The sequence below is a fragment of the Tursiops truncatus genome, chromosome 21, assembly GCF_011762595.2.
Source record: "Tursiops truncatus isolate mTurTru1 chromosome 21, mTurTru1.mat.Y, whole genome shotgun sequence".
Taxonomy (NCBI): domain Eukaryota; kingdom Metazoa; phylum Chordata; class Mammalia; order Artiodactyla; family Delphinidae; genus Tursiops; species Tursiops truncatus.
Window position 1 is genome coordinate 25,603,499 of NC_047054.1, and position 20,861 is coordinate 25,624,359.

Below are 20,861 nucleotides of genomic sequence, written 5' to 3' on the forward strand. Positions count from 1 at the left end.
AAACTCTTAAATGAGCTAGAAGGTAGACCCCCAAATCAAAAACTCTTCAATGTTCCTCCTCGTTCCCTGTGGGTATGGGGCTGTGCACACATGTAAGTATGTACATGTGAGCTTACCCTGTCAACTGTCAAGACCATTTGGGGAATGGGTTGTCCTGTTCCCTCCTTCTCTACATTGGAGTATAATCTTGGTGATTACAAAGGAGAAATATACAATGTGTAATGAAGGAAAAGAAGAGAAAATAATAATAGTCTTTGAGGGTACTAGGGAAGGCTTCACTGAGGAAATCATTTGAGCTGAGTCTTGAAGCATAAATAGGGATTCATCAAACTGATATTCCGAGCAGAGGAAATAAAAGTGTATACAAAGATGCAGAGGTCTGAAGAAAGCATGGAGTGTTCAGGCAATGTACAGTCAGTTTGGTACAGCAGAGCACAGGGGCATGCTAATAAACGGGGAAGATGTAAGAGGTGAGCTTAGAAAATCAGGGAAGGGATGTTTCAGAAGAGTCTTTATCCCAGAGGGAATATGTGCCTATTAAAGGATATTAAGCTAGGGAGTGTCTGATTTACAAGAGGAAGGCTTTTGTTGAAAGAAAGGTCCCGAAGTGAGCAGACTACAAAGTTGACACCATGTAAATAAATTGGGGAAAGGCTATGCAAAGGTCTTTGAGCTGCAAGGTCGAAGGATGTGGGGCATTACCTTGGAAGAGACCCATGGAGCTCCTGAACTTGGTGGGACTAGACTGTGGTTGGTGAGGTCCTACACAAAACAGTGGCAGAAGGAAGGAACTGATGTGAATACGTTAAAAGAGTAGATTGCTGAATAGGATGGGTTAACATGGAGAGAGAGGATGGTCGGATGTGTAGTTTTAGAGATTTGACAGACCGATCTATGGAGAAAGATCTCAATTTCCATCTCGTTAAGGTCAAGGGGCCTGGGTTGAATCTAACTCAAGTTTCCCAGTGGGTAGTTGAACATACACTTTGATCATGATTAGAAGCATGGCTTTGAGGAGAAAAAAATGTTTGATGTCAGAAGACAGATCCCTGATTGTCTAGGGCCAGGAATGGGGGAGTATTGACTAGCAAGGGGAACAAGGGGTCTTACTGGGGTGATATACATGTTCTACATCTTGACTGTGGCGGAGGACACACAGCTGTATACATTGAAAAAAACTTACTGAACTTGAGATGGGTACACTGTAGTTTATGTGATTATAATGCAGTAAAAGTTCATTTTTTAAGACGTTTTGTCTTAAGTATACGAATGACAGTTGAAAATGCGAAGTGGACAAGATAGATGAGAAAAGTTATGGAGTGAGATAAGAAGAGGACGGAGGCAAGAACTGTATCACAGGGGTAGGAGAGGAAAACTCACAAAATCACCAGCTAGTGTTTAGTGTTTAGCCATGAAACAGAATAGTACCATCTTACAGCTCTTTGCAGGGGACTTCCCTGGTGGCCTGGTGGCTAAGACTCCACGCTCCCAATGCAGGGAGCCCAAGTTCGATCCCTGGTCAGGGAACTAGATCCCCCATGCCGCAACTGAAGATCGTACACGCAGCATCGAAGATCCCACGTGCCACAACTATGACCTGGGGCAGCCAAATAAATATTTAAAAAATAAAAAAGCTCTTTGGGGGCTTATATGTCATCTAGTTCTACTTCATTTTACATATGAAGGAACGGGGATTCGTACTGAGGTAAAATGCTTTGCTCAAGGTCACAAAGGTAGTTAATAGCAAAGGCAACACTAGTTCCAAGCCAGGACCCCTGAGCCTGGGATGGCTCTGTCCTGGACTACTTCATCAGTGGGACTCAAATGTAAAAGGACACCCTACACCACAAAAAAGAGGTCCCACTGGTGTCCCACTGGAGTTGAGCCATATATTTATTTCCTCCTCTTAGTTACTGCTTTCTTGTGCAGGGCTCATCAAAGAGCCACGTGACCCTAAGAGCTTGCAGAAAGCTTCAGAAGACAAACCCACCTTCCACTATCTGAGGTTTTGGAAGTGAAAGGAATATGGTTAGATCTAGACGTGCACACCATGACTGAAAACAGAGAAGGCATTTTTTTCATCACACAGATATCTACCTACAAAGCAGGAGTTTTGGTTTTGGTTTTGTTTTCCTGGGATGACACATCTCTGCACACTGCACAGGCACTTTCTGACAAATCAAATAAATGAACATGTCACGAGTCAGTGAAAATTAAGAAAGAGGAGGTGTAGAGAAGGTATTGAACAATTTATCAAGCCAAACACAACCTTTCCGTTTTTATTTTATTTTATGTTTCTTCAAAAAATGAACTCACATAAGTGCACTTTTGTTTATAATAAGAAAAGAGACCAAATGTTGACTCCATTGGTGAGTATTGAACAGATGGAGCCAGAAGCATCGAGGGGAGAGGAAATGGAGACAAATACGGTTGTCATGGTTTCTTTGAGATGCAGTAAACGAAGGGACCCAAATGGACAATGAAAGCCCCCACTGGGTAAAACCACGTCACTCCTTTCTTTTTAGGTAATTGCCAAGCTCACTTGGAAGGTCTGAAGTCCATGGGAGATGAGAAAACAGCAATGCTGTCGCTCACCCCTGGCTATTCTCAAATCATTTACCCTGGCACCATCCTATCCTCCCATATAACAGACATCAAACAATTAATGACTACCTCAGATTAATCTGTTACCCCAGTGGGCAGTGCCCTGCAGAAATATGTGACACATGTAAACACAAGATGTGAGGGAAGCTGGGCACTGCCCGAGACCAAGTTCTCTGTTTCATTGCGAGGCAGCAAGTACATATGCGAAGAACAGCATTGTGAAAGATCTGTAAATCCTGGTGACACTTCAAGGTCCCTGTCCTGGTGTCACTTTCCAGTCCTCTCCAAATTAACCCAAATCCACCTCCACTGTATTCCAGGTAATATGTAGATTGGACGAGAGCTTGATATACCTGTATTGCCCAACCATGTCCCCATAATTTGTTTATGGGGGTGTTGGAAAAGGAGAGAATGGGAGTAGAGAGGGACCCCTTCTCAACAGCTTTTTTGAGGGTCAAATTGAAGTCCAGCGCCATGAAGACTGTCTCTCCGTGATGGAGAACAGGCGAACGTCGGAAACATTCAAATGTTTGGCTGAACTCACGTGTTTTGTCTGGAGGTTCTGATCAGGTTGATACAAGGTCTTTTCCAAGGTCATCGCAGAGGCTGCCAGCGCTGAGATCAGACTGTTTCAACCCCGAGTTCTACAGCAGTCCCCGTCCGGTGCCTGCCAAAACGGATTCTTCCCAGTCCACACAAGATTAGGGGTTGTTTTCTCCTTGTTCTCCATGCCCTTCGTGAATGACCCTCTAGCTTGTTACAGACTAGTGTAACATGAGCAGAGAGGTCCTGTGTCGAGGGGAGGAATGTGGCTGTGTTTAGGAAACACTGGTTCTGGGGTGCTGGGTGGTGACACGCCGGGCACCCGAGCCAGCTGCAGACAGAAGGAGGAAGGGGGGCTCACCGTGGCTCGGCTGCATGTCCTCAGAAGCCAAGAAGAGCAATTTTTAGGCTGTTGAAATGTATCTCTCTCGTGAGTCTGTCCCCAAAGCCCAAAGCCTGCAACATCTCATTTCCTCTTTGGGGATTTCCTGAAATCAAAACGGAGATGTTGGCCTCTGTAAAGAAACCTGTAGGAAGACTCTTCTCTGGAACTAGGACCGTGTGTCTCAGCTTCAGTGTACAATTTGGCCTCACCAGCTTGAGGCTCTTTTTCCATCTCCTCTGGAAGTGCATGTCCCACACCTCTCCTTCATTGCCCATACCCTCTGCTCCTGGTCACTGGCACTGCCCCTCAGTTTTTGAAAACGCAAAAGCCTCTTATTATGAAGTTTATTTGGAGGTATTGCTTTTCCAAAAGAGGGGGACAGAATAGGAATTTGGGGGAACCACATTATCCCCTATAATTGCAAAACTGAAGGAAATTTTGGATAAGCATCAAATTCGAAAGAACACAGCCTTGATGAATGGTATCTTTGTTTCTTAGATCTGGGACCTGTGTGGGGAGGGTGGAAATGGGCATAATAAGTAGGCCATAGGAAATGACATCACACACTCTTTTCTTTCACCCTTAAAGCTGGTGCTCCATAACCGTGATCATGGTTTACTAGAGTGTCACTTCCAAGATCCAAACATTATTTTTTTCTGAGTTCTTGTTGTTCACACAAATACATCATCATTACTTCACAAGTCCTTTGTGAGCTTTGCTCTGCCAGCTCTCACAATGGGGAAGAAGGACTTGTGTCTACAGAATTGCATGAGCTTCTGCAAACAAACAGGCGCAATACTAGCAAACTGAGACCTTCCCAAAGATGGGAGTGTCTAAGGCCAATGTATGGGCTTTCCCAAGTGTTTCACTTCCCCATATATACAAACCAAATTACTTATAATTCCAATATCACGAGAAAGCTTCTGAAGAAGAAACAGACTGACTTATAAGCACGACACAAACTCCCCTCCACTAGTAAAGAATTTCATACCTATTTTAAAGGCTGTAAGGGTAGTACTAGATTTTTCCGTATCAGTGGGGATAGGGACATGTTTTTTTCAGAGGTGCTGTAAAGAACTGCAGCCACCTCTTTCTCTCCCCACGGGAGAAAACAGAGTGTGGCGGAAAGAACGTGAACAAACAAAACAATCTTGGGTTTGAAATTTGGACCTGTCATTTATGAGTGATATGGTATTGCATAAGCTATGTATATAATTACTGTGTCCTGCTTCCCCATCTTAGGTGAAGTAAAATACAGTTCTTTTAATATGAGCTTCCACATTCCCTATCTCAAAAAGGATTTTTTCTCAAGGGAAGCCTCCTACACTGTTGGTGCAGCCACTATGGAAAACAGTATGAAGTTCCTCAAAAAACTAAAAACAGAGCTACCATATGATCCAGCACTCCCACTCCTGGGCATATATCTAGAGAAAACCATAATTCGAAAAGATATGTGCACCCCAATGTTCACAGCAGCACTACTCACGATAGCAAGACATGGAAGCAACCTAAACGTCAATCGACGGTGAATGGATAAAGAAGATGTGGTACATATATACAACGGAATACTACTCAGTCATAAAAAAGAATGAAATAATGCCATTTGCAGCAACAGGGATGGACCTAGAGATTATCATACTAAGTGAAGTAAATCAGACAGAGAAAGACAAATACCATATGATACCACTTACATGTGGAATCTCAAATATGACACAAATGAACCTATCTACAAAACAGAAACAGACTCACAGACGTACAGAACAGACTTGTGGTTGCCAAGGAGGAGGGAGTGGGGGAGAGATGGATTGGGAGTTTGGGATAAGCAGATGCAAACTATTATATATAGAATGGATAAACAAAAAGGTCCTACTGTATAGCACAGGGAACTATATTCAATATCCTGTGATAAACCATAATGGAAAAGAATATGAAAAAGAATATATATATGTATAACTGAATCACTTTGCTGTACAGCAGAAATTAACACAACATTGCAAACCAACTGTACTTCAATTTAAAAAAAAAGATTATAAAAATTCATTTTCAACGGCATCCCTAGAGTTACTGCAAAAATAAACAAATTATGGAGGGGGCGTCAGAGCAGATGTGTTTCATTTTCTTATTTCTGCTTCATCACCTCCAGGCTAAAGACATACACTGAAGTTGGGATTTTAGACCATGAAAACAGGAAGTAGAAGACATCTGGGATTATACTTTACTACCTAAAGATGTTCATCTAAGTGACCTGCATTCTCTCAGACTAGCAGATAATATTATTTCACTGGTGAAATGAGTCTTCTTATTAATGGTGTGTGAGCTATATACACGATGACTGAATGCGGCTTGTAAGATAAAACTTTTTCAGGTGCTGCAACTAAGTGAATATTGACTTGCCCCAGCCCCTGTACTGAAGGTGAACAGATGGAGTTTAGCCACACAGCAGGATGGCTTGCCCGGTGAGCGCACCGTTGTTATTGCCATTCCCAAGTCAGTTCTTATTCTTGCCGGAAATCACATGACGTTGACAGGAGAAATGTCTCCTCTTCTGGGGAACAGGAATAAAACAATGGAGTAAAAAATGAAAAGAACAGGGAAAGGATTTGCTTTCAGACTTGCCAACTCACTCTGAATCTGAACTTTCAGTACTTTTAACCACCTTGTCAATATAGCACATTTAATACACTCTATCAATATAATCCACTTATATCATATCTCATGCTTCAAATAGAGTAGTAGAAATTCAGGAAGTAAATTCCATCTCAAGGGGCTCTTACAGAATAAAGAAACAAAACCTTCCTGGAAGTGGTTTGTATTTTGCTAAGGCGTTTCCATATTCATTCCCCTACCAGAATTAACACGGAAGCTCTATGGTGGCAGGGGTTTTGTCAGTTTCATTCACTACTATAGCCTCTTGGCCCAGAATAATTCCTGGCACATATTAAGTGCTCAATAAAAAATTATTGAGTAAATTAATAAATTCCAGGCAGCCTGACATTCTGAGTGACCCAAATAATGATAATTTCCTTGATAATATTTTAAAAATAATTTTCTTGTTCTTGAATACATTTTTTCCTTGTTTCCCTAGTGAAAAAAACCAAAGGCTTCTTTTCCTTCATGGAAAGTTCTGATTACCTTTTACCTTACCGCAATTTTCAAGTGATCAATAATTTTAAAAATATCCACTAGAAACTCCATTTTCCCTTATGGAACACTTCAACCAAAAAAACTAATTTAAAACAAATGCTCTCTCTCTCTAGTATATAACACTATTTCTTCCTTCCTTCAAATTATAAAAACAAACTAATAAACTAAAAACTCCTGGCCTTTCTCACCTTCTGAGATGGCCCACACTCTATCTGTGGAGTGTGTTTCTCTCTAAATAAATCCACTTCTTACCTAAAAAAAATAAAAATAAAAATTCCTTTACACGTCATCACCTCTGTTTCCATTCAATGTCAAAAGTAACATTTGTTAGTCTCATCAGGAAAGTCTCAAGAATCAGGAAGTTGTCAAGTTCGAAGTGGTGGAAATTAGTTTTCCAAAATTTTAATTTTCATTTGAAAGCTGAAATTTTATCATTGGCAACAAAGTCTATTGGTTCTCTTAAAGTGACAGGCTCACTACATTTCCATGAAGCTGACTGACAAAAACCCATCACTGAACAACCCACAGTTTGCCAGACACTCTTGAGCAAAAATGGTTTTCCAGGGAAAAGTTTAGCTCACAACTCAAACAATCACACAGTGCTTTTCTCTGAGATTCCCATTGTGCTTTGGTGTGCAGCAGACATGCTTTATATATACGCCCCATTTTGTCACATAGAATATTAAAAAGACATGTACTCAAAGGTCAACGTTTTATAAAATGAGTCATTTTTATTACTTCATCAAGGACATCATTAAGTAAACTGGCTTTATTTTTCTGTGAGTGTGACTCATCAGATGAGTCTGCAGTCACGTTTACTCTGTATACATAAGAAGCAACCTATGTGAGGCTCATTCCAAAGGCTCCTGGAATACTGCCCTTGCCTTAAAACCATTAACGGCACCAGCTACCTACACTGATAGTCTCTAAAATCTTTAATTACCTACTCAATCAGTTTTTTTTTTAATTAAGGAGTTTGTGATAGTAAAATTCCAAGTATTCCTAATGGCCTATTGGGGCTGGTTGTATAACCTCCTCTGGTGAGCAAAGCTGGATGATGAAGTAAGTCATGGTTTGCAATGGGAAATAAAATAGGGAACAAATTTTTGACTTAATGTCCACAATTCTCCTGGAGACACTGATCAACGTTCAGTCCTGATTCACTTCAGAAGCTTCAAGAGACAAAGAGCTGAACGGCTCATGTCACTGGCTCCAGGGGGATACCACAGAGCAAGGGTAGTTATCAGGGAAGAAGCCCAGGAAGGTGAAAGGAGGTCTCTGTTGATCATGATAGGTCATACCCTCCTGGGGATACAGTCCACCTCTGACTGACCCCAGGCTTGGCTGTTAAGCCCAATGAGTTGAGAGGACAAAAGTCATGGAGGGTCACTCCTGCCCCTTCTCACACCTTGCATCCTGCCCAAGTCCTTAATAATCCCCCTTCCACCAGCACCAACGGGGTCACTAATTTAATGGGTTGGGCCCGGGATATTGATGAGGTCACATTTACTAGTCAGAGAGGTTACTATGACTTAAAAGGGAGCTCTCATGCAACGCACCCCATATTCTTGCATCCATAGCGAGTGGAGAGCAAAGAGGGCTTGTCTCCTAGGAGGTTTTCCCCTATTTTATTCCTGTTTTGATCCTTGGTTAATGAGTAAGCAGGGTGAGGACCTACAGACTTTCTCTCTTTTCTCTTGGCACATTGAACAGGCTGGTCCTAAGACTGAGAACTGAGAAACAGAAAGGCCATAGAAGATGCTCCTTAGGCTTCAAATCTAGATTATATGTTCAAATCCAGCTTTTACTGGAGTTCATTGCACTGGGTTTATTTGGGTTTGCACAGCTACTATAAAGAGGTCGCTGAGTTTCATTATGCTCTTGGAAACTTTGTGTAAAACTCCACCAGAAATCCCATGGAAGGGAGAGACAGTTATAGCGCAATTCAAGCTTTCCTCTGTCCCTGGTTTTAATACCATCCGCGTATCACAATGCCCCTCTCACCTTTCTCCATTGTCCTGCTTGTATCTGCTACAGTGCCTACCACAATGCCCATCTCATAACAATAAATATGTTTGAAACAACTAAACGAAGAACAAAAGGGTACCATCCCTGGTCCAATCATCAGTCATTCCCTTTTCCTGAACCAATCTCAACCCGGGTCTTCACAAACAGAAGGGTGATGGCCACAGATAGCTGGAACAACTACAGCTCGCATTTACTGAGAGAAGTATGAACACAAGCTTACTTAATCATCACAACCACCTCACAGGGAGCAAACATGACACATGAACAAGATACAGCTTTAAAAGGTCGAATAACTTGACCAAGGTAATAAAGATGGTACATCAAAGAGTAGGGACTAAAATCAGGTCTTTCTCATTCCAGTCACAGCTCATAATTCTATATTCCCTCTGAGTTCCTAAAGCATTTTCATTTCTGTAATCAAAAGGAAATAAAGATATATGTTGACATTAGAATTACGCGGTAAAGATATTATTATCTAAGATATTACCTAACGACAACAACAAAAATGGAAACAAAGGAAAGAAATTTCCGAAAGAAGGGCGAAGAAATTCTTTGTAAAATATTCAAGATTGCAAAGGTACTTGAAACATAAACTGACTACCTTTATTTGTGGCCTGTGGGCTTCTATACTGTTTACTTTGAAGATTCTAAGAAAGACATATGTCATTTATGCAGAGTTATACCCTCCTGACTTTAGATAATCAACATTATTCATTGAAAATTAACTTTACACTGGATTCCCCTAAGGAACTGTTGTCTTTAGCAGGAATTATGTGCTACTAATAATTTTTAATGCACAATATTACAATGGGTATTTCAAATTTCAAGTTCAGGTCTGGACTGTGCTTAGATCCTTAAGGTGTTCTATTGATACTGAGCCATTCTCCTACGTGTAATACACAATGTTTGACCCTGAAAGAACCATGCTCATTTTTGCCTTTGTCTTTATTTCTGAGAAGTGCATAGAACACTGTATGCATTCAATCTGTTACTAATAATGATAATGACCTCAACCGATATTTTAGTTGCTAGAATCCAGTCCTTAAGAGCAACAAAGAAGCCAGTCAGCATTCAGATTCTGAGACTATTAACTAACATTAGTAATCATTTTCTTCAATATTTCTGAAAAGGTTTCTGCCCACCTCGTCATACTGCTTTGAACATCAGTCTTTGAGAAAATCCAAGTAAAGCGTACTGAAGCACTAAACAGAAAGCTGCACTGCAGGAAGTCCTTCACAGCCATGAGCTGTTCCACACAACAGCCTGTGAGGTAGGACACTTGCTGAGTCATATTTCAGAAATGGAGTCACTGAGGTAAAGAGAAAGGTGTCTTATGATGGGGTCAACACAGCTAAAATACACGGAGGGCCTTCCATGGAACTCCAAAAGCAGAGCTCCCGTTTTGCAGATAAGAATCACTCCATGACAGCAATTATCACAGACGAGAGGGCATTATCTTATTAATGAAAACCCTACTGCAAAAGACACATATGTTAAGCAAAAAATAATAATAAAGTCTCAAATCTATGGGTACTCAAAGAGTTCCAAAGAATCCTTGGTTTATTTTCTTGAAATACACCTCATTTTTATTTTTTAATTTTTTACAATTTCTTTATTTTATTTTATTTATTTTTGGCTGCCTTGGGTCTTTGTTGCTGTGCACGGGTTTCCTCTAGTTGCGGCGAGCAGGGGCTACTCTTCATTGCAGTGAGCGGGCTTCTCATTGCGGTGGCTTCTCTTGTTGCGGAGCACGGGCTCTAGGCACATGGGCTTCAGTAGTTGTGGCATGCAGGCACAGTAGTTGTGGTTCGTGGGCTCTAGAGCACAGGCTCAGTAGTTGTGGCCCAAGGGCTTAGTTGCTCCTCAGCATGTGGGACCTTCCCGGACCAGGGCTCGAACCCGTGTCCCCTGCATTGGCAAGCGGATTCTTAATCACTGTGCCACCAGGGAAGGCCTTACACCTCATTTTTAATCCCATGAAATTCCCTCTCCTTTATCCTCTTCCTCCACAAAATTTTTATACCACATTAAATGAGCAATGATTTTATTTCACTAAATTTGCTCAGGGCTACATACTGCATACAGGTTTAGGGGGAATTTGATCGATGGACTCGTGAAGAAGAACCAAGCAGAACCAAAAAAACACATGAAATGTTGGGGTTTAAGACCTACATGCAGGGAATTCCCTGGTGGCGCAGTGGTTAAGAATCCGCCTTCCAATGCAGGGGACATGGGTTCGAGCCCTGGTCCAGGAAGATCCCACATGCTGCAGAGCAACTGAGCCCATGCGCCACAACTACCGAGCCTTCATGCCACAACTACTGAAGCCCGTGCTCCACAACAAGGGAAGCCACCGCAATAAGAAGCCCACACACCACAATGAAGAGTAGCCCCTGCTCGCCACAACTAGAGAAAGCCCACACGCAGCAATGAAGACCCAACGCAGCCAAAAATAAATTAATTAATTAAATAAGTTTAAAAAAAAAAAAGACCTACATGCAGCACATAAGCACTGGGGGGTATCTGCTTAAGGCATTGTGAAGGAGAACTGAATCTACTCGATAATGTCTCATCAGAGGCACAAATCATATCCTGGGCTTTTTTTAAGAGTGGGGGGAAAAAAGAAAGAGAAGAAAAGAAACAAACAAATGGGTTTCCCTGGTGGCGCAGTGGTTGAGAGTCCGCCTGCCGATGCAGGGGACACGGGTTTGTGTCCCGGTCTGGGAAGATCCCACATGCCGCGGAGCGGCTAGGCCTGTGAGCCATGGCCACTGAGCCTGCGTGTCCAGAGCCTGTGCTCTGCAACGGGAGAGGCCACAACAGTGAGAGGCCAGCGTATCGCAAAACAAAAAGAAACAAACAAATAAACCCATTTAAAATACAACTTAATTCTGGCCTTTCCAATCCTTTCCATTTTGATATTATCAGATAAAAGAGCAGAGAGATAAATAAATTCCTTTCCATCCCCAACACTACCCAATAAGTATGCTTCCTCCTTTAAAGAAGAGTGTGCTTCCCTTGAAAAACACACAGTGGCTCTAACCTAGTTTGTTACTGTCCTAGTAAAAACACATACAAAATGAAACTTCTTAAATTTTGATAATTAAAGAATGTTACACAGAAAAGAACTTCCAAGACCAGCCCAATCACTTCTTTTTAGGTACAAAAACTAAGGCCCAGGGAGGTTAAGATATTTGTTCAAAATCATAGTTAGTTAATGGCAGAGCTAGGATGGAGAAGAACCCAGTCAGAGGGGAGAAACAATGTGACCCTTCTTGCTGCTAAAAGAACGTACTGGTTTCAGTCCTTATTTCTCTGGCACAGCCAGAAAGACAGCTACGTAAGGAAGAGATCACCCTTGGCAGGAACAGAAAGGCACTGGCCTGCGATACAAAAGCCGCTGGTGCCGAGAGTATGCTTTCCTCATTTTCCCCTGATGCCACATCAGGGACATGAGCACCCAGGACTCGTCCTGTCCTCTAGAGCTTACGTCTTTCCACAATAAAGAATATCAAAGCCGTCACACATTGGGTGGCAGCAGGCTTTAGTGTGATCTAGAAGCCACCCCACGCTCACAAGGAAAGAGAACGAGAGACAGTGTTTTCTCCTTGTCTTCCGAGAAGCTCCAGTAGAAGCTCCAGGTAAGACAGCTGAAACTGCTCTGTGACGGGATCAGAAATGACAGGGAATGCTCCCAAACTGGCAGGGCTGCCCTCCACTGCAGGCTGCGCGTCACCCTAAGACAAGACAAATCCGCTTCCACACCACTGGAGTTCCCCAGGGCACTCACCTTCATGCTCACAGCGATCAAAACGCACAGGCTGTCCAGCCTGAACCACAGGACTCTCTGTACTATTCTGCTCAGTGGGATAAGGGAACAAAGGGAACTACTCACCACTCAAAACACACAAGGAAGAGGCACGTCTTCCCAAGACGTTCGCTCCAGGGAGGAACGGGGGAGGACGCAGGGCAAGGTGGTGCTAAGAAAGGCGGGAGAGGTGGCTGAAAGTATGGAAGAGGCAGAGATGTGCTATGTTCTTTAGATTTGGGGAGACAGCGGATCAACCCCACGCAGCCTTCACTACTCACTCACATCCCTGGAAACCAACAGATGGCATCCCTCATTGCCAAGTTCTAACGCATTTCATGTTCCTGCTCAGCGTCGGAACACTGGGCTTGCCAAATACCAATAAACACAGCCAGTGAGGTGAGTGTGAGAATCCACAGCTACACCCTCTGCCCTCCTTGCAAGGACTCTTTCCCTGCAGCAAGGAAAACACTCATTCTACAGGAGGTGAATTTCCACACAAGGCGGCAGGGATGCGGGTCCAGACATGTACACTGAAGGTGACCAGTGTTCATACGAAATATTTCTTTTTTACTATAAAAAACAGAGAAGTGACCCCTAGGGGTAACTCATATCTATTATTCAATAGAGCTCACTATGAGTACTGCACCCATTAATTCTCATCCTAGTGGGTTGTCCACAGAGCAGCTATTATATTCAGATATCAAGGCAACCTAGAAAATAGAACTCTGACACTTTTTGATATTAGTCCTTGAATACTAGGGCCCAAAACTCTTGAGTTGAAAAGTTTTGATTCCTATCAACCAGCCACCTTAGTGCTTGGGCTTCTTTCTTGGATTGTTGGAAGCTTGGTATCCACATCTCTCGCAAAGAGCTCCGACGTGGGGCGAGGGGTGAGAAAGCAAACACTGTAGGCTCTGGACAGCTCAGGTGGGTAATGTCTGCCTTCCATCGTTTGAGTGGTAAGCCCTGCATTGAGAGAAGGGGCGGGTGGGGGGGAGAATTAAAAACATATTATTAAAAAAATAAGATAAGTTAACACAAGTCTCATGTTCCCTGAAGCAAGTACCTTCACTCCATAGAGTCCACAAAGTTACACGCTGAACAGTTGAAGGAGAAAGAATCTAACATTGAGAGTATTCTGTGCACTAGATACTTTGCTAGGCGTGTTACATAGCTTGTCTCATTCAGTCCTTCAATCCATTCAACATAAACAGTCTCGTGCCAAAGTACATTCTTATGGAATTTTATTTATTTATTTTTAATATTTATTTATTTATTTGGCTGCGCCGGTTCTTAGTTGCGGCATACGGGCTCTTAGCTGCGGCATGTGGGATCTAGTTCCCTGACTAGGGAACAAACCCAGGCCCCCTGCATTGAGAACGAGGAGTCTTGGCCGCTGGGCCACCAGGGAAGTCCCATTTATGGAATTTTAGAACACAGGGAAAAAGGAAGAGATTCTACAACATTCCTAAGAGGAAAAGACCAATTCTGAGGGTCAGAAGTTAGGATGGTTTTGGATTTCTGGACAGGAACACTGGAAGTTAAAAAGCAGTGGTGAAATTCATTGATGAATATTAACATTAGTTAGTTCAACTTTAAGGAGAAGAAGGGTATTTGCATAGCCTCAAAATACCTCCCCCCCAGATATTTATTAATTATTGTGGTGGTTTTTTTTTTTTTATTGTGGTGGTTTTAACATATGTCCACAAATTATTTTATATTCCCCCCTCAAGGAGGTGAAGCTTAATTCTCCTCCCTTTGAGGGTGGGCTGGACTTAGTGACTCGCTTCGTGGAAAGAGAAAATTAGCAACTTCACAGAGGAAAAATCTAGCAGACACCACCTTAACCAAGTGATCAAAGTTAGCATCACCAGTAACATGTCATGTTGATATCATTTATCCTCTGAAATGATACGATGAGAAGACCTTTTTCACCCCTGTGGTATTATTCTCCCAAATCCAAAACCCAAGTCTTAACATGAGAAAACATCAGAGAAACCCTATGGAGGGACATTCTACAAAGTATTGACCAGTCCTCTTCAAAAATGTCAAAGTTATTAAAAATAAGGAAAGACTGCACAACTGTCACAGACTTAAAGAGTCTAAGGCGACATGAGGAGTGATTACAGTCTGGTATCCTGGATCTGATCCTGGAACAGACAAAGGATATGAGTGGAGAAGCTGGTGAAATAGGACTGAAGTCTGTAGTTCAGTTCCTAGTAGTACTAACAGTCAATATTAGTTTCTCAGTGTTGACAAATGTGCCATGGTTATGTAAAATGTTAACATTAGAGGAAGCCAGGTGAAGAGAATTCAGGAACTTTGTACTATCTTTGTAACTCTTCTGTCAATCTAAAATCATTTCAAAATTTAAAGTTTTTTTTAAGCCAATAACAAAATGCCTTCAAAATTCTGAGAAAAACTGATGACCACTGTAATAGTTTACATTCAGCTAAACTATAGCTTAAATATTAAAATAAAATGAAGACATTTCAGGCAACCCCCATACACCAGGAAGCTATATGAGGATACAATCAACCCACAAAAGAGGGAAAGCTAAGAAAAAAGGAAGAAAACATACAGGAAACAGAAGTGTCAACACAACAGAAAAAGACAAGGAGATTCCCAAAATGCTGGGGAAGGGAGATCTCAGGCTGATGTTCTACACAGTGTAGAGGGCAGCCAGACGTATTGATGTATGTCAGAAGGCTCCGGGAGAGATTTACTCAGCAAGATGAAATAAACTGGATGCCTGGTATAGCTGAATGTCTTCAAAGGAGATTTAAACAATCAACAAGGATTGAATTAGTGATTAAAATTTTAAAATAAACAAGTAAGAAATAAGACAAGTATTAACTAGAAGGAAACCAAAAGCTGTACAAAGGGAAACAAATCATAGTATACTACATTGCTCGTATCTATCATCAGAGAAACACTGAATATCAAAAAATTAGTGTATAAGAGCATGTTATTTAGAAACATTGAGTAATAACCAAAATAATTAGCTAACTATGGTGATTAGTGGCTGCTTCTAGGGAAGGAGAAAAGGGAAAAGAAGTAGACGACTTTTTTTTAAAACTAACTTTGCAGAACTATTTGATACTTTAACCTATGCACATGTACATCTTTTTCAAAAAAAAATTTTTTTTTAATGTGACGATAGTAGGGTTTCGGGGGTGGAGTCAAGATTGCAGACTAGGAGGATGCGGAATTCACATCCTCGCACAACCAGGGCACCTACCAGGCACCAGTGGGCGACCACGGACACCTAAGGGGACGGGAGGAACCCCCAGCGACCAGGTAGTACATGGAATGTTGGGGGGAATGAGGGGAGAGGAGAAGTGGAGGCGGGACGGGACTGGAGCCCCTGAGGGGTGGCTGGGGGAGGGGAAGGGATCCGACACTGAAGGGGTAAATTGGGGGACCATTGGGAGGGCAGAGGATCAGAAGGGAGCATGGACAGGTCTCCCCTGGCCACTTGGGCCCCCAGGAGCCTGCTGAGATCCTGGGCCTGATCTTCTGCCCACTGAGGCCTCCTCCAGCCGCATGGGTCCTGAGGGAGTGGGAGGGAGGGAAGGGGGAGCAAAAGTAAAGGCCAGACCTCAGGGACCTGGCACCCCTGGGGGGTGGCTGGGGGAGGGGAGGAGTTCCTACACCCAGCGGGATCCACCCAAAGTTAGGGGTCCAGTGGGGACAGGGGAGATGCTGGCGGAGACCCCTGAGGTGTGGCGTGGAGGAACAGAAGGGAACGTGGCCAGCGCTTTCCCTGTCCACTTAGGCACCGGGGAGCCTCTTGGGCTACCGGGCCTAATTCTCTGCCCGCAGAGCCTTCCTGCTGCCTGCAGAGCCCAAGCCCCCCCCACCCCCCACCCCCGCCACCCAGGGCCTTAACTCCGAACTCCGGAACTCCACACTTCCGAGGTCCCGCTTTGGATCTGCCGCGTCTCCCCTTCCGCACAGGTCCTAGGCAGGGGCCCCACCCTATGCTTGAACGTTGCCCCGCCCAGGCTCAAATGTCACCACCCCAGACTAGGTCCCGCCCCTACCTAACTTCCACCCCTGCCTAAACTCCACCCCCCATAGCCAAGGCTTTTTTTTTCTTTTTTCCTCTTTTAGATTGGGGTTCTGTTTTACCTTGCTGTTGATTCATTTATATTTTTATGTTTTCTAATAAATCTTTTATTTTTCTAATTTTATTTTATTCTTTATACTTTGTTATCGTTCTGCTCCTTTAGGCTTGTTCCCCCCCCCTTTTTTCTTTTTTCTGTTGTGGTTTTGTTTTACCTTGTTGCAGTTGTTTAAATTATATTCTTATTATTCCTAATATATTTTTTATCTTTTAAATTTTATTTTGTTTTTTATTCTTGGTAAATTATACTGCTTTTGACTGTGCCATGCAGCTTGCAAGATCTTGGTTCCCATGCTGGAGGTCAGGCCCGAGCTCCTGTGGTAGGAGCTCTGAGTCCAAACCACTGGACTAACAGAGAACCTCAGACCCCAGGGAATATTAATCAGAGTGAGGCCTCCCAGAGGTGCTCATATCAGCACCAAGACCTGGCTCTATCCAACTGCCTGCAAACTCCAGTGCTGGACGCCTCAGGCCAAACAACCAGCAAGACAGGAATACAGCCCCACCCATAAAAAAAAAAAAAAAAGATACAACAAAAAAATATGTTACAGACGAAGAAGCAAGGTAAAAACCTAAAAGACCAAATAAATGAAGACGAAATAGGCCACCTACCTGAAAAAGAAATCAGAGTAATGATAGTAAAGATGATCCAAAATCTCAGAAACAGAATGGAGAAAATACAAGAAACATTTCACAAGGATCTAGAAGAACTAAAGAGCAAACAAACAGTGATGAACAACCCAATAACTGAAATTAAAAACACTCTAGAGGAATCAATAACAGGATAAATGAGGCAGAAGAACGGATAAGTGAGCTGGAAGATAAAAAGGTGGAAATAACTGCCAAGGAGCAGAATAAAGAAAAAAGAATGAAAAGAATTGAAGACAGTCTCAGAGAGCTCTGGGACAACACTAAATGCACCAACATTCGAATTATAGGGGTCCCTGAAGAAGAAGAGAAAAAGAAAGTGTCTGAGAAAATATTTGAAGAGATTACAGTTGAAAACGTACTGTTTAAAGAAATTAAAGAAGACCTAAATAAATGAACAGATATATCATGCTTATTGATTAAATGTCTCTATATTGTTGTCAATTCTCCCCAAATTGACATATAGATTCAACAAAATCCCAATGAAAATCCCATCAAGCATTTCTGTAGAAACTGATAAAATGAATCTAAAATTTATGTGGAAAAGCAAAAGACCGAAAATAGTGAAAATAATTTTGAAAAAGAACAAAGTTGGAAGATTAACACTACCTCATTTCAAGACTTATTATAAAGCAACAGTACTCAAATATAGATATACTGATCAGCACAGAAACTGACCCATGCATATATGGCCAATTGATTTTTTTAAAAAGAAGCCAAGGTAATTCAATCAGGAAAGAATAATCTTTCCAGAAAATGAGGCTGATACAATTGGATATCCAAATAAACAAACCTCAACTCTTACATTATACCACAACACAAAAATTAACTCTAAGTGGATCATAGACCTAAATGTAAAAGTTAAAACAACAAAACTTCTAGAAGAAACAGAAGCAAATCTTAGAGACCCTGGGTTAGACAAAGATTTTTTTAAACAAGCTACAAAAAGCACAAGCTATAAAAGAAAAAATTTATGAGCTGGACTCATCAAAATTAAAAACTCTACATTTCTGTAGACACTATTAAAAAAATGAAAAGACAACCCACAGACTGGAAGAAAACATTTGTTAATTTTATAATTGACAAATGACTTGTGTTCACAGTATATAAAGAATTCTTACAAGTCAAGAATAACAAGTCAAACAACCCAGTTTTTAAAAAATGAGTAAAAGACTTAAAGAGATATATCACAAAAGAAGATATTGACAGCAAATAAGCCATTAAAAGATATTCAACATCATTAGTTATTAAGAAAGTGTAAATTAAACCACAGTGAGATACACTATACACCCAATAGAAAGGCAAAAATTAGAAGAATGACCACACACCAACTGTTAATGAATGAACTCTCATACAATGCTGGCAGGAATGTAAGATGGAGAAACTCTAGAAGATAAATTAGTCGTTTCTCAAAATGTTAAACGTACATCTACCATATGACCTAGCCAATCCACTCCTAGGTATTTACGGAAGAGAAGTGAAAGCATATATCCATACAAAGATCTGTACATGAATGTTCACAGCAGCTTTATTTGTAACAGCCAAAAACTGGAAACAGGCGTGTGGATAAGCAAATTTTGGTATATCCAAACTTCAGCAGTATAGAGAAATGGACTCTTGATACACACAGAATTGTGGATAAACGTCAACATTATCATGCAGGATGAAAGAAGCCAGACACAAAAGAATACACACTACATGATTCCATTTATACAAAATTCTAGAAAACTGCCTTGGCTTCTTTGTCAAAAGTGACAAAAAGCAGATGAGTGGTTGCCTGAAGAAGCGGGTGGAAAAGGGATAGATTACAAACAGACATGAGGAAACGTTTAGGGGAGAATAGAAATGTCTGTCATCTTGACTGAAGTGATGGTTTCACAGGCGTTTGCACATGTAATAACTAATCCAACTGTAAACTTTAAATATACGCAGTTTATTGTACATCAATTATACCTCAGTAAAGCTAATTGTTTTAAGTTTATCCCAATTCTGTAAAGTTATATTCCTGGTTACTCCATGTTGTCTCCCCTATTATAGCCTCTTTGAGGACAGGATAATGTATCAATAAATGTTCTTTAACTAACATTAACTCCTGGGTTGGTCTCTTCAATACTGAAAGACTTTCCCCTACATAAATCAAGCAAATGACACCGAGAATAAGCCCACTCAGATTCGCTAGGTGTGAGGAACAGATTCAAGATGGCCCCATGATATCCACACCTCCTGGTATTCATGCCCTTATGTTATCCCCTCCCCTCAACTGTGGGTGTTGTCACTTGCCTCTAGCCAATAGAATATGACAAAGGTGAGAGGATGTATGTGATTACATGTATGTGGTTACACTCATGAGACTGTAGTACTGGTCTTGGCATCTCCCCCTCCCTTGCTGGCTTTAAGGAAGCAAGCAGCCATGTGGGGGAAGCACAGGACAGGGAACTGTGGGTGGCCTCTAGGAGCTGAGGGCAACCTACAGCCTACAGCCAGCAGGAAACTGAAGCCCTCAGTCCTACAACCTCAAGAAACTGAATCTGCCAACAAGCATGTGAGTTTGAAAGCAGACCTGTCCCCAGTTAAGCCTCTAGATGAGAACCCAGCCCTGACTGACACTTTGATTGCAGCCTTCCAGAGAACCCAGGTAAGCCATGACCAGAATCCTAACCCACAGAGACTGTGAAATAACAAAAGTTTGTTGTTTTAAGCCGCTAAGTTTGTGGCACTACTGTTTAAACAGCAGTAGATAACTAATATACTAGGTTTGTACGTTTATGACAGGAGGAAGCAGAATAGAGGAAGGGGAAATGCATTGAATATTCTAATAGTGTTTTGTACATCTAAATACCATGATTTAAACTACTATCAATTGTAAGATAAAAAATAATCGAGTTGAGGAGATCAAATTATTTCTTTCAGCTTTTATTTGTCTGAAAGAGAAAAAGTGAAGAAACATTTACATAGCTTACTTTAAGGCATACCATATATATAAGCTGTAACAAATCTTATAAACACAAATGAAAACAGCTGGCCTAATACCCTTTAATTTACTTTCATGGTATGTTTTGTTCTGCTTTTCAATAATGAGCACATTTGTGTTTGAGAATTGTACCAAGTTCTCTGAAATGCAAGCAAAGCCTTCCAGTCACCTCCACTGACCACCTCTCTGGGAGGAATGAGAGCATGCTGGAGGACAGCTTACTCTGTTTCTCCTCAAAGACTCCAGAGAGAAGGGCATTCAACTACACCACCTTCCGGCACTCTGAAATACCACAACCAGAGAGCTGGTTCCGTGGGAAATGCACGAATGTATGTATCCTCCTATATCTTTGAAAAAGCTATTCCCCAATGTCACTATACCCTCTTTTCCAGTCCCCAGTAATCACCCCAATAGGGTTCTGTGAGATGCGGGAGCAGTTAGGGTTTGTGTGCTTCTTTCAGTTTTCTGTGAATATAATCTCCAACATGGAAAAGGATCGTGAAAATGAGCCCAGGCAAACCTTCATCCTCAGAAGTTCTGTTTTCTGCCTTGATATATTTTCCGAGTCAATCATTGGTATAGTGTGGGCAATTAATGT

The 20,861-nt window shown here is 41.8% G+C and overlaps 1 protein-coding gene across 12 annotated transcripts in view; it reads right to left on the reverse strand.

Moving 5' to 3' along the window:
- Positions 1–2,258: 2,258 nt before the first annotated feature.
- The window catches only part of FUT10 (fucosyltransferase 10), a 96,228-nt gene continuing 77,625 nt past the window's right edge, over positions 2,259–20,861 (reverse strand). For 10 of the 12 annotated variants that reach the window (XM_073798539.1, XM_033848892.2, XM_033848890.2 and 7 more), the window contains one exon: positions 7,384–13,481. In XM_073798539.1, coding sequence (XP_073654640.1) covers positions 13,257–13,481 — 225 coding nt within the window. In that variant the 3' untranslated portion in view covers positions 7,384–13,256. Of the gene's footprint in view, positions 4,040–7,383; positions 13,482–20,861 lie in introns of those variants that run through there. The other 2 variants (XM_033848896.2, XM_033848895.2) reach the window with 2 other exon arrangements.